The 18123-nt window shown below is 42.4% G+C and overlaps 2 protein-coding genes across 2 annotated transcripts in view; one reads left to right on the top strand and one right to left on the bottom strand.

Annotated features, from left to right (window-relative positions):
• Positions 1 to 256: 256 nt before the first annotated feature.
• Positions 257 to 5982, bottom strand: slc35g2a (solute carrier family 35 member G2a). Its single transcript, XM_067614839.1, has 2 exons — positions 5398 to 5982; positions 257 to 1856 (listed from the first exon to the last, which is right to left on the bottom strand). The coding sequence occupies exon 2, from the start codon at positions 1828 to 1830 to the stop codon at positions 469 to 471; it is 1362 nt and encodes a 453-aa protein (XP_067470940.1). The 5' UTR covers positions 1831 to 1856; positions 5398 to 5982; the 3' UTR covers positions 257 to 468.
• Positions 5983 to 17061: 11079 nt separating this feature from the next.
• Positions 17062 to 18123, top strand: part of stag1a (STAG1 cohesin complex component a) — a 47892-nt gene continuing 46830 nt past the window's right edge. Inside the window, exon 1 of the mRNA XM_067615055.1 lies at positions 17062 to 17240. The gene's annotated coding sequence lies outside the window, so the exon portion shown is untranslated. The remainder of the gene's footprint in view (positions 17241 to 18123) is intronic.

Below are 18123 nucleotides of genomic sequence, written 5' to 3'. Positions count from 1 at the left end.
TCTCTCTCTCTCTATTTATCTTCCTCTGATTGTGTGTCTCGCTCTGTCCTGCTCTCTCTGCTCTCCCTTGCCTCCCATCTCCTGTTTTTTCTCTCTCTCGCCAGCAGCCAGCAGCCGAATAGATGGCATCAATCCTTGGCCAACCTTCAGCTGGCTGGTCGAAGTGACTGACATTACACTCTTGTGAAGCGTAGCCAATATACACACGCACACTCTCTTAAGAAGGCGAGAACTTGATTACAACTGACTTCAGGAGTTTGTTCATCACTCAGATTTTAATGTCACATCACATAGTCATGATAACAGACAACACAATATCGGCACTTTCCCAAAAGCAAAGAGGACAATACAAAATAGATAAAGCTCCAATAAACATTTAGCAGTCTCTTATGTACAACAGAAACAAATCTCATAGAGGAGAGAGTGGGGTGAGAGAGAGGGGAAGTGTGAGTAGGAGAGAGGAGGTGTCTATTTGATGGGTGAGTCCAGAATCTCCTCGTACTCCTCCCTTTGGTGGCGCCCAACCCCGCGAGAGGGCAGCAGCTTCATTGCCACCAGCCAGCCGACGCTCAGTATGACCATCACATTTCCGACAACCTCAGGGGCAGTGGGAGCCAATGGCAGCACGGTTAGATACAGAAGCAGGGCAACAGGTACCTCCAGGCTCTGAGAGGCGGAGACCAGAGCCGGGTGGAGTCGGGTGAGGGCATGCGTCATCCCCAAGAAGGCTGCAATTGAGCAGGCAACCAGGCCCAGGACTAGACCCCAGGCTGTGGTACTCGTAGGCCAGGACCAGCCCTCCTGGAGCAGGGCCAAGGAGGCTGGGGCCAGCAGGCAGCCCGTCCAGCTTACTGTGAAGAGAGCCGTGCCAACTCCAACTCTCTCCTTCAGGGAGCGATATCCAACCAGCGCCAGAGCCATCCACAGCCCCGCCAGCGCTGAAAGAGACCATCCGAACGCACCCCTCCAGAATGCAACCGGGTCAGTTGATGAACCTGTATTGCTCTCATCTGCTGTGGGAAGCAACACAAGCCCCAAACCGCACAGCCCTGCAGCTATGGTGATGCCATCAGCCAATCCCAGCCTCTCCTCCAGGAGCAGGAAGGCCAGAGTCGCCGACAGCGCCGTGGTTGCCAGGCGCCAGGTTGTCGTGGCATTTCCAGGGGAGACGAAGGTTAAGGATGAGTAGGCGCAGCAGAGGGAGAGAGAGTAGGCAATGCCATAACCAAGTAGACGTAGACGATAGCCTTTTGGTCCGAAAGGGTTCTCCCCCTTCTGCAGTGGTACAGCCACAGATAAGAGCTGGACGATGGACCGAACCAAGAGCAGAAACAGGGGGCCGAGGCTGAAGCGCTCAGAAGCCACACGTGTCAGAACGATCAAACAGCCGTGAGACAGCGCCGCCCCGAGCAGCCCCACCCAGGTGAGCCGAGATGCAGACACAGAAGCCTCCCCGAAACTGGCCAGCTGTTCCCCCACCCCTTTCCCAGACCCCTTTGCTGCTTTAGCTCCCCCTTCGCTCCCCTCCCCTCCTCCGGCAGCCTGGGGTTTGTGGGTCGTGTCCTTGTCTTTGTCTCTGGAGCCAAACAGAGTCAGAGGCCACCTCTTGCTCTCCGTCAGCTGTTTCCTGTCTGACGTCTCCTCCAGGAAGGAGCCAAAGTCCTCGAAAGACGGAGCATCATCGTAGCCATCGTCCCCGGGTTGGGGGAAGTGTGTGTGCACTCCAGGTTGAGGGGAGTAGGGGGTGTGCGTGGCGTATTTGGCTGTGACAGTGTGAGGGTGGATCTTTACTCTTTTCTTAGAGCCTCCCAGGAGGTGAGTGGACTCCATTGTAAAAGTTCAAAGAAGACAGACACCTGAAAGGGAAGAGAAAGGACACTTTTAGAGCCACATACAATATATATTTTACACACGCTCTCTCTTCCTCTTTCTCCCTCACGCTGTCCCTCTCTCTAGGATGCCGCTTCTTATCTCATATATCTTTAATAGCCTATGCGAGATAATAATAGCAGTGACTCACATCTCCCCATGTGCCCCGTGAGTTTGGCAGGGAATGTACCTATACGTAAGCTTCGCCCGTCTGAACAGTCACCAGTTTAATTGTTATTTCTGTGTCGTGAGAGTTCAAATTAAATCCACATTAGCAGAAATATAACCATGATGGCAGATTAGCAACACTATTATCACGCCTTTTAGTCTCCTTGGATAACATGACCTTGATGGGAGGGGGGGGGTGGAAATTGTTGGCAATGACAGTTACGTAAGCAAGTGCTTCCTGCCTCATTTGTCTTTCATCTCTGTCTGTCTCGAACATTTTTTTTCTTTCCTCCGTCTCTGTCTCCCTCTTAACCCCTCCCTCACTTTAAATATTCAAGCAGTCAAAAGAATAAATATAAATGTTCCGTACATCTGTTCTGTTATTTGTCAGTCTGTCAAAATATGATATATGTCAGCCTTTACATAAATAACAGGTACCAGAATCTACCATCTCTCCCCTCTTATACCTCCATAATATTCCTGTCAAACAGCTCCCTTTCTCATTTCAGCTGATTTACTCATCTCTTTAACTTTTCTCCTCAAGGTCCTGCTCCACGGATGACTGACTTGAAACCAAAGTAGTAATGGCTCTCTGCAGCAGAACAGTACGGCTGTGCAGGTGCTATAAGGGACACAGCCGCTGCTGCATCTCAGGTTGTAAAACACTAAGCAGTCCACTGGTTTCTCAGCGAATGGGGAGTACTTTCACGTGACATAATGTTCATCCAGGTAAAAGGCAGAGGGAGAATGCTGCTCAGTTATTTCCCTGGAGTTGTGAGGAATTGCTCAACAGTAACAGTCAGCAGCTCAACATTTTTTGCCTCCTTGACTTCAGAAGAAATCCATATTTTGAACGAACAGATACGGAGTGAGATTCAAGCATGCAAAAAACGTAAGACAAGACAAAACACTCAAAGGCAAAATGGGATTTTGTGCATTTAAATATATCAAAAAATCACATTTTAAAGTTTACAATGAACTGAAAACTACCTAACACTGGATGTCACACAACAAAAAGTGAGTGTAACCACTCAATCTCATAGTCAAGCTGAGAAACAATTACTCTTAAAATCACAAAATGTGTGATAATAAAAACACAAGAACAGGGAAACACACTTAAAAACATGACAAATATTATGAGAAGATGATATGGATAAAATCTTCAATCAAAGAAATTTAAGATGCGAATGAAATGTTATGACATCACGATATTAATATATATCGTGATATATATTCATATATATCGTGATGTCATAAAATTTCAAATCAACTAACAATTTATGGATAAAATAACCAGACAGGGAGGTATGTTTTTAGCTAATCCAGCAAATTAAACACCTGACAAATCATAGTACACCATCACATTGATGCAAAAATCATAGAAAAATCCAATATTGTCAGTCAGTCCTGTGCATTGACTGCCTAAAATATACCTTACAGTTATCTCATGGTATATATCATCACATTACCCAACATGTCACTCCAGATGTGTCAGATTATGAAAAACATGGCTGCAGTTTTGTTCTATTTCACCGAGTAGTTTAAAGGTCTAGATGAATGGTGTGTGACTGCAGCAGGTAAAAGTCAGACGTTTTGGCAGCTCACTGCTGTTTTTCACATCGTAAATGGTGCAGTCCCTTTGATTTGGTAGGAGCGGGGTGAGGTTATGAATTTGGTTTGTGTCTGGCTACGTGGCCTTTGTTCTCTCTGGAGATGTGGACTGTTCCCACCTAACAGCCTGGATTGCCATGTTACAAATTACAACACCTGGGGAGGTCAGTGCTGTGTGTGCTTTTTCTCAGCTGTGTGTTTCTCACTGGTTAATGGTAAAGTGCTCATAAAAGATCTAAATTATTATAACATGTGAAAACCTGAATATAGAGGTTTTGGGGGATATTCTACACCCTGAATGACATCCCTTCTAAAAATCACATTGACTTTTTAAGAATTGTATTAAAATGCTGAATCAGGGATCAGAAATTGAATGACAAACTACGACTTTATGATTTCACAACTTCACAGCTCGCTGAATGAAGCATAAAAATAGCCACAGGCTTGAGATCGCTCTGATGACATTTGAGAAGATCGAGTCATTCTCTCTCACTGGTGGTTAGATGAAACCCAATCTGCTGCTCTATATGAACACACAAAGAGCAAGAAGAGATCAGGATGTTCATCTCTGATTCTTCCCTTCTCAGTCAGTAAAATTTACTCATCTGGATGATGCTGCTTGCCTCTGCAATGCTGCTGCTGCTGCTGCTGCTGCTGGTGGTGTTACCGCTGCTCTAAAAAGCCCATTTCACACCTTTACAACCTTAAAGTGAGCCGACACCAGACCTGCACAATGTGGAGACGACAGCAGACGACGCTCTCATGGACAGTATGCTCTTCTGATGAAATCTGGCAGAAGAAATGTCTTCCTGGTTATGTCATTTATGTGCATCACCTGCTATATTTGTATTGATGAAAGTCTTACATCCCTTTTAAAATCGATACCATCTTTAATATGGAATATTGAGAGTAACAGACCAGTCACTTTTATGAATGATACTCCTTCTCTTTATATATTCAGAGTAGGACTGATGCGAGCTTCACAGTGCACAGTACCTGTTGTATCTTGAAGTTGGGAAAAAACTGGTAAAATCATGCCAGTGTAAGAGTTTGCTTGGTGGTTATTGTGGAAATGTGTGTGTGTGTGAGTGTGTGTGTGTGTTTGTGTATCCCTGTTTGTGTAAGTGGGTGTGTGTCTGTGGCCTATGTGATGAGGGAGATGTTATTCTCAAGGTTATCTAGGTTCCTCAGTGATGCGCCCCTGTGACGCCAGAGGGTTGAACACACACTCAAACACACACACACACACACACACACTGACACACATGGAAAAAACGGAAGGGCTGTGGTTCGCGTTCACATTCAATTAAAATACTCATTTAACATCATAAAACATCCCAACCTCGCTTGTTCCATCACTGTGCGGCTCACGCAAGACGCAAAGATGACGGTTCGATTCCCGCTCCAGACACACTGTGAGGTTTTGTTCAGCGTCCACCAAACTGCATGTGTCTAACCCATGTAGGATGTATGTTGTATCTTATAGGCTACTGATAGCCCGACCCATGACCCATGACGAATTCTTGAATGGAGACAAGCGCGCGCTCGCTCAGACGCTGCATGCGCCCGCGGATTGGCACAAAACAGCTCAATCAATGAACCCCGACTGAGTCTTCAGACTGTTCCCCAATTAGTGACGTGGTGTAATTTCGTGTTATTGTACAATGTGCTCTAATCAATAAACCACCAAGTGGGTAATTTATAGTCTACCACAGTCGTCAGAAAAAGCCGCCTCCGCCCTCCGCTCACCTGCTTTCCCGCAAACCAGCGGATCCCGCCGGGTTGAACTTCACTCTCGGTCAGCCTCAGTCATTTACTGAGCATCCCCGACGCTCCATCACCTCTTCTTGTCCATTTGTTCCCCTGCTTATTCTTCTTCCACCCGCTCCACTCCTCTTTCTTCTGCGGCAGTCTCCTCAAGGGCACCGCGGCGCGCCTCCGCCCTGCCAGACCCGACACCTGCGATCACCTCACTCGGCTCTGCGGGAGGAAAACGTGTGTTTTATGGCGACCTGCGGCTCGTTCATCACTCTCTGAGCACTGATACAGATGCTCCTCCTCAGCTTCACCAGAGAGAGAGAGAGAGAGAGAGAGAGAGAGAGACTTGGGGGGATGAGAGAGGAGGGGGGAACTAATCATGATGTCTGAGCATGCGTGACATCCATTAAACCACCAGCACTGTCCCCTTTGATCACTGCGTGTCATCCCAGAGTGTATTTTCAAGTGTGTGTGTGCGAGAGAGACAGACAGTGGGAGGGAATGAATGAGAGCAAAGTGGAAATAATCAAACAAAGCAAAAAGACAACTCAATTTCCTTGTTTTGCATGAAAAGAGCTTTACAGACTGTATATAATGACCTGACAAATGCACCATAAAAATGTCCCTTACTTGTAACCTGTTTGTGTGTGTGTGTGTGTGTGTGTGTGTGTGTCCCAATATCACCTTCCTATTGCATCTCTTGTAACCAGATTTCTCTGTCTCTCACTCTCTTTTAAACTTAAATTGGCTTTAAAACTGGTAAAGTGGGCAACTGTTGGGGTCCATAGACCTTCACGACCCCCACAAGTCCCAGATTCTCTCTATAGATTGTTTCTGGTAATTTGATTAATTGCAAATTTGTTACCACTGAATAAGAATATCAACCAATGTTGAAATATGGGCCTTTAATCAGGTGCATTTGCATCAATACTTAATTTTGAGGCCCAGATTTACTCAGGTCTGTGTCACAAGCCATTTTTAATACCATTATCTAAGATTGTTCTGTGCTCTCATAGTGCATATCCCTATACTGTATAAATCTGTAGAATTAATTTATGCATACACAATGCACAGCATCACATGATGCTGGTGGTGTCGGATGTCAATAGGTGCCTGCAGCTAATTTTTTTCCCTGCGGCCCACACAAGAGGTTAATCCAACCCTTAATCCAATTTATATGTACAGTATTGGGAAAGTGGGTTGTATGGATTTACAGTGTTTGAAGACCTCCTCCAGTCAAAAATATGTTTTTCTTCTTGTTCCTTTAGTTGGATGTCTGGCCATCACTGTGCATAATGATGTGTGTGCAGAGTTTGACACTAGAAGGCTGTTTTCACATTTATCTGCTGAAATACAAGAATGATTTGAGACATCACAACTAGGTTGAAAGCCAATCGTGGTGCAGTATAGAACATACAGTGCACATACACTGAGAATGGACTTTTCAGTAGGAGTAGAAATAGGAGACATCTTGTGTCCAGCTGTTAAACTTTTGTAATGAACAATATTTGCATATTCATAGACTCTGGAATTTTTAATGAAGGAGAAAGACTAGATGTAAACAAGATATTTTTTGATGAAAAACAATATCAGAGACACAGTTTATTATTCCAAGCAGAGGATTTTTTTATGTCTTAAAATGTAACTGGAGGGAATCTTTAAGAAGTAAGTATGAATATACAGACAGGTGACAAATTAAAGTATAAACAGGCCTGAATGTTTGACCCCTACAGTGAGGGGATCTGGTGGCTCTGTTATGCTGTGGGGGGCATTTTGCTGGCATGGTTTGGGTCCACTTATCCCCTTAGAGGGAAGGGTCACTGCAAATCAATACAAAGTGGTTCTGAGTGATCACCTTTATCCTATGACGCAATATTTCTATCCTGATGGGAGTGGTCTCTTCCAGGATGACAGTGCTCCAATTCACAGGGCACGAGGGGTCACTGAATGGTTTGATGAGTATGAAAATTATGTTAATCATATGCTAAGACCTTTGCAGTCACCAGATCTCAACCCAATTTAACACTAATGGGAGATTTTGGACTGACGTGTTGGACAGCACTCTCCACCACCATCATCAAAACACCAAACGAGGGAATATCTTTTGGAAGAATGGTGTTCATCCCTCCAGAAGAGTTCAGCGACTTGTAGAATCAATAAGGTGCACTGAAGCTGTTCTGGTGGCACATGGTGGACCAAAACCTTACTAAGACACTTTATGTTGTTTTTCCTTTAATTTGTGACCCGTCTTGTATATAGTATGTTATGATAACTCAGATTTTTTTAAGTAAAAACACAATATGTATGCACACTATTAAGTCATTGAAAATGAATAATGATACACTGTATGTCCAATCATGTTTGGTCTGGGCTGTTTTTTTTATGGGTTGGGTTAAGCCCCTTATTTCCAATAAAGGGTCTTGAAGTTACAACCTACAATACTGGTTTAGACAGTAATGTGTTTCCAACTTTGTGGCAACTGTGTGTGTTTTCCCTTCCCTGGTTCAACATGAGTATGCCCCTGGGCAGAAAGTGTGGTCCATAAAAAAAATGGTTTTCCCAGTTTGGTGTGGATGAACTGGAGTCGGGACCTCAACTCTTTCCAGCACCTTTGGGATGAACTGGAACGCCAAATGTGAACCTTACCAACCAACACCAGTACCTGACCTCCAGGCATGGAGAGTAACAGAATACATGGAGCACCGTTACGTAATAAGGATACCAAAAAGGTACCTTGAAAAATGGGGATTATTAACAGGATTACAATTTTAAAGAACAATGTACTGCCATGCACGACAAAAGTAAGCACTGCAGGAATGAGAGGGCTGAATAACTCACTGATCCACGATGGTGTGAGTAGAGAATGATGCCACATAGCGCGCGCAGGTGCGCACAGCAGGCGCACGTACACACACTTCACACACAGTGAACTTATGTTGGTAGGGCAGGCAGGGACGGTCGTTTTCCCCCGCTGCTACACACAGTTTGCCTGTGTGAGAGCTTCACACAGCCAGTGGGCCAAGTGTTGGTTCGTAAGAGGCTTTCCCTGAGAATGTTCTCTGTAATGAGCATCATGTGTTGTGCATTGGCAACTGCCTGAATTTGCAAGTTTTTCTTTAAAAATACACCGAGCAGAGGATGCATTTTTGATGCTAAAAATCTTGCTTTCCCCATTTTCTTAATTCTAAGGTTACATTGTTCTGTTGTCTTACAGAATACACTTAAGTAGAAGTCATATTGTTGTCTTTTTTCTTGTCTTTATTTGCATATTTGGTATTGATGTAATCCAAGAGTAAGGGAAAGTCAAGTTATGTTACTATAATAGTGTGATACTTGGATAAGGTAACTGACTACATTTTCTAACAGGTAATTAGTAATTGTACTGTAATACATTTTAAAGTAACCCTCCCAACCCTGCTGACCTCATTAATGATTATGTGGCTGAACAGGAGAAAATCCTGTTACTGTTACTTTTGGTAGAAGTTCAAGATTTGAATATGATGATGATTGAAAGAATGGTGAGGAAAGATAAAAATAAGAAGGAGGCAGATTTCAAAGGATCTCTGTATGTTTCTCTCTGCCCTCTGTCTTCCACTGTTTCACTCACAAACACTGCACAATCTCACATACTTTCATCAACCTGACAGTAATTGCTTTGACATTTTGCTGCTATAACACTTGTGTGCTCTGCTCCGTTTCAAGCTGTATTAACCTTTGCCAGATGCAGCTGGGTTGACTGTTGTTAGGTTTCACCATCCTACTGTTTAATAAGAAGCCTCGGGCTGCTGCTACACTGTTAGCACAGGAGAATGACTTCTCTGCTGGGACTGTGAGAGACGCACAGTGGTAAACAGCAAGATCAAATAAAGTATGTAAGCATGAGCATATGATGATAATCAGAATGTTCACTAATTGCCCCAGAAATTAGGATCATGGGAATAAAGCAGCCCATAAAAATCAACAACAATCTATGAAAGAAAATTAACCAGTCTGCATATTACAGGGTTTGCTTTTTTTCATATCAGTGGTAATCAAATGAGTGCCTTGGAGAGTGTGTAGGTTTCCTTGCCAACCAATTACTACACCTGGTGATTTCACTTTTAACTTCCTGACTGTAATGACAGTGTGCCACGCTAGATATCAAATTTAACAGTGCCAAGATAGCATGTTGATGTTTTAACAAGGAGTCTTGAGGCTTTGCTGTCATTCTCGTTAGTCAGTTCACTGTCTCAATGTGCACAATTGAGCTCATAGAGATCATTTTTCCATCCTTGCATTATTTAGTTTCTTGTGTCAGTAGTTATATATCTGAGTTATATAGATGAGCCATCTAGGAAGAAAAACATGAATTGAGAGTGATTTGTTAGAGGAGGAACTTTTAAATTATTTGAAATTCAGCAAAGTCATTTGTTAAGAAATTGAATTTAGTGGTCCCGTTTACATAAAATAATCCACTTAAGTGGCTTAAAGGGCAGATTACATTCACATTCAGGTACCTTTTGACCTTCAAAGATTTAAAGGATCCAGCAAAATGATTTCATTCAGTCAAGAAATAATTGAAATTAAGTTATTTACATCAGCAGTGTGCTTATTTCAATTTTTAATGGTTTGATGACACAAGCTTGCACAACAGAATGAGAGTGTAATTCTTCCTTGTAAATACGCCACCAACTATACCAATGTTTTCATCTACAAAAACAACACATTACTGGTACAACACTCATGAAAAACAAAGCTGTGGATAGTTTTGCAAGCTTGCCAGCTGTCTCATAATTTCGATCTGAGCTGTTACACAATCTAGCTTCAAATAGACAGAAATGCACACACACACACACACACACACACACACACACACACACACACACACACACACACACACACACCTGGTCTGGCTCATTCTCTTGTTTTGTAGATTTTTCAGAACAATGTTCAGACAAACCTAGATAAGATGTATGACAAATTATGTGTGGTGTCAACCAATCAGAACATTCATTAAAATCTGGTTGTATGTAGACCAGTTTTCTAAAATTGTCTGATTCTCTTGACAACCCGAGTTTCTAAAAAGGCATCTGTCAGATTTCCAAAAAACAGACATAATATCTGTCATGACTTTACAACAGTAAGCTACTAATGGATTTTTTTTTTGCCACTTGGTACCTGGCCACCCAACAAATAAGAGTCCAATATTCACTCTTGTTTTACCTCTGTTTTGGTCTCCACCAGCTCCTGAAGGAGATATCTGGCTCTTTAGCTGCTAAATGCTTCACCAGCTAACTGCTAACTTTGTCTGTCTGTTGTTTGGGGATGGACACATAGCATGCAGAGGGTTTATCAGAGCTTTTCTGATTAAAAGAAAACAAAAACTGTTGTTTGCTGTGACTGGAAACAAGGTTGATGACAAGTTGCAAGTCGGAAAACTAAAACAATGAACTGATGCTTAAGATGCTCCAAAGAGCTGAGGGGAATAGCAGGTGTCAGGTGATAATTCTCTGTGGGCTTGTCACTAAGAGCGAGCCCTTTTACATAGTAATTTAATCCATTGTTGATATAAAAATATTGATTGGTGCAGCTTTAAGTTACTCAAGTATTCAAAGATGCTATTGTTAATTAGTACTTTGTGCTTGGGAAATGCAAGTCTCATTGCACTTGGATTTTTATGAACAAAGAATAAGGTTTATGACAGCTCTATTTTTTAATGTTAATTAAAAGAAGCCAGCCATTTAAAGCCCATTATCTGAGCCATGTTTTGTCATGCAGCAGTGCTTTCAAAATCTAGTGTCTAGTTGGAGCATGCTGGGATATGTCTGAGATTATGGATGTTACTTTTAAGTACTGACTGTCATAGAGCTCAAAAACTACCCTGCTTTGACTTCAGAAGACAAAAATTCAGGAGACAAAATGTAAGCTTACTCTCAGGAGCCCTGTTCCCCTTAAAAATCACAAACAGCACAGTGGAAAATAGGGATGTCAGACTCTGAACTTGTACTGTTTATTTATTAAACACAGCTGGGGTGGTGTTTTCACATAATTGCCTTGGAAATGCTTCCCAAATTGACTGTTTAAAAATGAGTCCGACACGGAAAAATGGAGCACTGATGGGAAAAGTTAATTTACTTGTGTATTGTTTTGTAACAAGTCTGTCCCTTGGGCTATATCTATAGTGACCAGGCTGAGAGACAATGTAGATCTACAGATCCTTCTTTCTTTCTTTCATCTATGCATTTGCTTTAGGCTGTTTCTCTGAGGATGAGGAGGAATATCTACTGTTTCCATGGTTACGTCGAATAAGAGTACATTGGCCCCAGCTATTTAGGGCACTGTTTAAATCCAATCGACTACTCCTTAGCCAGGTTTTGGGGAAAAGGTTCATATCCAGATTCGAAGGCACAGCCTCCGGGGAGGAGTTGGTGACTTGCTGTGATAAGAATATGCTAAGGGAAGTAGAGATGAGCTTACAGCAGGGAGGAAGTAGAGACGGAGGGAGGCAAGTGGGGGTGATGAGAGCGGTGTAGTCGAGTGGAGATGGAAAGGATGGAGAGGATGGGAGAGGCAGGGAGGTTTTTGATGAATTCAAGGACACATGGGAGAGCCAGAATCAAGATGTTTTCTTTACTGTCCGCCCCTCTTGTTCCATCTCTGGTCAGGATTAAATGAATTATGGAGTGGGGAGGAGGAGAGGAGCGGCAGCCGGAAGGGAAAGGTTGACTTTGAGTGTGCTAAACTTGGGTTTTTCCTTAAATCTTTGAGTACATGCTGCAACCTCATCTGTGTTTTCCTGTGTGAATCTTTCTTTCTCAAACTCCCCCTCAAACACATTTTCAGTCTGTCTGTTTCTAACTTATGCTCACACACACACACACACACACACACACACACACACACACACACACACACACACACACACACACTGGCACACATGCAGGTTGGTATTGTGTTTCTGCCAGTTTCACACTTGTTTGACACTGGAGCATCATGATTCTCAGTCTGTCAGATATTACCATTCACGGACATCAGACTGAAATGTTGAACAGTTTAATCAACAGTTTGGTTTTTTCTATAATAAATAAAAAGTTGATATTTGCTCATACAGATTCATCTTCAGCATCAATCAATATTCCTCTGTCTCAGGGGATTATATGGGTCTGTTTTGGGGCATTGGGTGTTAATGAACTATAAACAAGATGTCATTATTCAAAGCTGGGGTCCTTGGATGTCTGAGCGCTTGTTCTCATTACAGGAAGAGCTGATGAGAGCAGAAATAAGTGAACCGCAACCGCAGACAGGACACATTCATCAACAAGCCTCCGTGGTGGAGGGGAGAAGCAAGGGAGTCAAAAAACTAAAGTGGGATAAAAACACCACCACTGAGATTCACATGGGGATAAGATAATGATCTTCAGTGGAAATGGGAGCCTGGACTGATGATGTACAGTGTTACACACACATACACTGCAGCAAAAAAACTTGGCTCTGTCAATCACTACTGGTGTGTGTTCCAGTGAGAGAAAGAGGGAGGTGGATGTGATGGACGATGAATGCTTGATTCAGGAGTGAGGTTGGGATAGACCGTAATGGCTTTTTCCAGCTAATACGGCACTCTGATCTCTCATACATTTTGCATTACCACAGCAGTGGAAGGGAAGAAAAGAGGAGGGGAGGTGGGGAGGGTAAGAACAAGGGTAGACGGGGGAGAGGCAAGAGAGGCATGTGGAGAGAGTCAGAAAAGGGGTACCAGAGAGGTAGAGAAAAAGAAAAGGCCTCTGGAGTAAAAAAAAAAAATACTGCAGGCAAGGTCAGAGGGAATTAAAAATAGAACAGGCATACAGGCGTAGAACTGCCTCTCAGTTAGTCAACAGCCCCAGAGATGAGACAGAGCAAAGGAATAAAACAGACCTTCATTACATAACTCTCCAAACGTCAAACGACTGTGCTTCATCCAAAATAAAGGGAGAAGGTTTGAAATGAGCCATCATCAAAGAACCCTCTGAGCCCCCGAGGCCTGTGTTTTCCCACAGAATTGAGATGTTTGTCTGTACTATCGACTATTGGAGTGATAACCTGTGATTACATTGACCGTCTAAAAGGGTTCGCTCTGCTTACAGCCTCTGTTGCCATGGTTACAGCCCCGGGAAAAGTTTTTAGATCATGCTGGATGCTGTGATTGCATCCAATTATGCCGGTGTTTGCGTGTATATGTATATATGTACGCACTTAAGGTCAATGTCTGGCGTACTGCAAAATCTGTGTTAAAACAATAGGAACGTTGATCCAGAAATTTTGATTCACATGCCATAGAAGTCTACTGGTTATGTAACTCAACATTGCACCATGCATACTGAAAAAGTAAGGCGTAGTCTGAATAAAATACCATCATAAGCTTAAATACCAGGTAGATTTTAGAGATTTTATCCTGGGCAGGTGTCTGCAAAATGATGTTTAGAAGATAAAACTGTTTATATTGAGGTTTTTGAGATTTTTTTTGGCCCAAAGGGAAGATAAAAAAGCTTGCAATTCACAGCAAAACACTGCAATATATTGCAATACTCTGCACAGACAGCCCTGCTTTGTCTGAGTTTGTCTGAACCTTGTTCAAAAAACTCAACAAGACAAGAGGATAATCAGCCAGTTTATTTTCAAGTGTGGTATGTAATGTATGTGTGTGTGTGTGTGCTCATTTGTACCTATTTGAAAGTTAGATTGTGTAATTTCTCAGATATAACTGATGAGATTGTAGTTGGAGGTTAAATATGCAAAGTTATGAATTTATATTTGGAGCTTTATTTAATTTAGCAGTTCATAAAAGTAGGTTCATTCATACTTCATCAGTGTTTATTAATTAATACGTCTAAACGAGTGCACTGACAGCCCCGAAATCAAACATTTAGAACATACAGTATGTTAAAAATTTGAGCTGAATTTTTTATTTCAGGGCTATTCAAGAGGTAAGGCCTGAAATGTAAAATACTGCATTGTATGTGTCAGCGGCCAGAGGATACAGTAATGTTATTGCTGGGCTCAGAGCTGATATGTTATTATGGAAGTATATATTTTTAACTACAACAGAGTGTCATTATCCTGCAGAAATAAACTGCTTATTCAGTTTGAACCAGGGACAAGAAACAATTTCCGCATGTGCTGTAAATAAAATCTTGTGAATAAAACATAAAAGATTGCCGCAGAGTACAGATGACACAAAGACAATAATAAGAAAAATATGTTGCCATCCTATCAGTGATGCTCTGCTGCATCAGATCTTTAATACAGGTGTCATTCAAGTTTTGGGGCATATTGGTAACCTCAGGTGTGTTCATGCTGCTCTTCTGACCTAGTTCTTATATCTTTGTCTAATGCTGGTAATCTAAGAACAGAGCATGGAGTACTTTACTTTTTTTTTTTTTACCATTGCACACAATAAAATTTGCTCTGGAGAAGGATATCATTTAAACAGGGGCATCTACCTTGAGAGAGGTGATTTAAACTTTATTTGATTTGATTATTGCTTTGACTAAAGTAAACAAAAAAGGTAACAAGACATCACAGGACTGAGATCATACCCTGATCAGAAGAGGCAGCTTTAAGCCACCGTGTTGGAAAGTCTCTGACCTGCTAAATAACTCTGGAGGAAAACACCAAATCCTTGCTTATCCCAGTGTTGCTGTTCTGTAGCTGACCTCTGACCTCTCTGTTAAATCGAAGAGAAAAAATGTTTTGTCTTTATGGAAATCAACAGAGAACCTTCAAAAAACAGATAAGTGTATTATTCCCTTGATTTGGATCTCCAGAGCAACTGAGGACAGCTGGATGGTGGCTGTGAATTACTAAGACTTTCCCTGAGGTGCCTTTTAGCAAGGCACTTGACCATATGACTCCAGAGGATTATAATACAGAAATACGTGTGTGTTTAGACATCAGCAAAAACTGAAAAGTTGTAAGTGTGGAATTACACAAAAATAATGATGATAGTCATTATATAATGATATTATTCACATACTTGTGATCTTTCAATGTTACTTTAAGCATATGTAGCGTTATCTAAGAAAAATATAAAAGATACGTACATTTTTTTCCATTTGGTTTGTCAGTACTTACACATAATTTTGTCCCTGTTTTTCCCATGATTAGTTTTTGACAAACTGACCAGGTTGCTGGTGTAATATCCACACCTGTGGAATGCCTCATTACACCAAACATTAGGGGATAATAACGTCTGAATATTTATGTGTGAGTGTGTCTGTGTGTTTGTATAAAATAACCTCAGGGGGAGGATCTGGCTGCAGCTTTTATGGGAAAGACGTGCTGTTGCTATGGCAAACAACAGTGTGTCCATTAGATGAAACACCACCCGGTACATTTGTGTGTGGGTTTGAGTGCACACGTGCATTATCTATTGCAAAGATCATGCAGCAGAGATGCATTGAATGCACTCAGAAACACACACGACCTATTGCAAGTGTTTGATATCTACTTAAATACTCTCAAGTGGGACTAACATAATTAACTGAAGCCACTGCTTCCCCTGTCAGTCTCCATCTCTCTCCTCCTGGTATTATCAGGCCATAGTGAGCGGGAGTGAGTAATGCGAGTAGATCCAGGCTCTGTAATTGAATTTATGTATGTCCAATTCCAGCCCTAGGACCCTCATGGAGACAAATGGGATAGGAGTTTGGCCAGATTCACATGCTGACTCTTTCTTTTTCTCTCTGCATCTCAGGTAGAGAGGAGAGAGAGAGAAATGATCAAATACAACCCCAGGTCAAAGGTCGTTAATGCACTCATGGGCTATTTTACGAGCAGTGTAACCCTGACTTTTTGATTCTTCACTCAAATCCAGATTGCAGAAATGTGCTCTTCAGTGACTTTATAGGAACTGCAATAATTAGTCCATCAATCAATTAAGGGACGCAATCAAGAGAACATTAATCTGCAACTATTTTTTATAATTGATTCATTATTTTAGTCATTTTTCAAGCAAAAATGCCCAACATTTGCTGGTTCCAGCTTCTCCAACATGTGGTTTTGCTGCTATTCTTTGTCTTTTATGACAGTAAATGAAATCTCTTTGGATGTTGGAGTGTTGGTTGGACAAAACATGACATTTAGAGACGTTGCTTAGTGCTCTGGGAGAATGTGACATGCATTTTGCATTACGTTTTGACATTTCACAGACTAAATGATTGATCAATAAAGAAAATAATTATTTGCATGCCCATATAGGTGATATATATATGTATGTTATATATATATGTATATTTTATTCCACTATGGTATTATTTTAGGATTTTGAGATTTATTTTAAATCATAGTAGTTGCATTTATGTAATATTATACTTAAGTGTATTGCTGTAGTGTTTATAATATTCCAAAAGGAAATCAGTACGTATTTATTTGTTGTTTTTATATATTTGAACCCTGTAAAGTGCTTTGAATCGTCGTATTTTTTTTTTAACAGACAGTCTTATCTAAATTTTAATTGACCTGAAAGAGAAATAGGGGGAGTCTCTGTGCTCGTGTGCGCGTCCCCGCCAGTGTTGTGCTGGCGGGGTCTTTTGCGGGTCCCTCCCCCTCCCCGTGCTCGCACCCCCTGAGGCGCGCGTCCGCCGCGGCCCGCTGTGTCCGCCAGGGGGCAGCTGTGTCTCGGTCTGAGGCTGCGCCGCTCCCGCTGCATCACAGAGAGGAAAATACCACCAGATGGCGGTTTAGGATTGCTGCTCTTCTCTCAAGGCGCGGTTCCGCTCGCACGGCCAATTTTCAATATTAAAATACCCACGATATTATAACGAAAATCGATTTATTATTTCGGAAGGCGGTAATCGATTCGGGGATGGTCGTGAAAGGTGAGTGTCTTGTGTTTTTGTCGTGTTTTGTGCGGTGGGAAGGGAGACGGAGCACAGATTAAAGATGGTGGACACAGACAGGGAAGACTGGTTGGTTGGGGGATGGGCGCTAGCGGCTAACGGAGGTGAATGTGCTTTCTCTCTCTTCCTCAGTTACATTATAGCCTAGCAGAGCCATTAGCTTGCGAGCTAGCCCCCCAAAATTTCGGCAAGACAACTTGCAAGAAGGGCAAGTGGTTGCCGCAGCGGTGGCCTGTTCGCCACCAATTTCCAACCGGCGCTGGAGTTTGGCTTGTCAACAAATAAAGAGCCATGCGGTGTGACGTGTTTTCTTGCTCTTTGCAAGGCAGGAATCAGAGCATCACCTTCTCTCATTTGCACAGCCGTGTTATGATTGTACAGTATTGCCCTCCTGCCGTACGGTGCTTTCTGTGCGGTTAGGTTCGTCAACCACGCAAACGCCACGTTGTTGTACATTTTTTTTCTCCTCTCTGCCATCAACCCACGGCAGTTTTGCTTTTGTGCACTCTCAGAGATGTTCAATATGTGTTCTGAGTTGCTACTTTTTTCCTGTCAACACCAGCATCCCATCTCTCTCTCTCCCTCTCTCTCTCTCTCTTATGTGCCTTCAAGTTTTCAGAGTGGTGCTGACTTTTTACACGGACAATAAACAGGTTGCATGTTTCATGAATGACAGCACGTGAATGCTTTTTTTCTTTTTTTTAAAAAACAATATAGTGTTTGCTTTTGGGACTCGTGCATGTTTAACAATGTTATTATGGCGCTTCTCTCCCCTTCCCGCCCCCTTCTGTGCGGGAAGCAGGCAACACTGAGCGGGGAAACATGAGTCACATTAAGGGGGATGGGCTCCACCAGCCAGCCC

The sequence above is a fragment of the Thunnus thynnus genome, chromosome 16 (genome assembly GCF_963924715.1).
Source record: "Thunnus thynnus chromosome 16, fThuThy2.1, whole genome shotgun sequence".
NCBI classification, from domain to species: Eukaryota; Metazoa; Chordata; class Actinopteri; order Scombriformes; family Scombridae; genus Thunnus; species Thunnus thynnus.
This window is presented reverse-complemented; position numbering and strand designations above follow the sequence as displayed.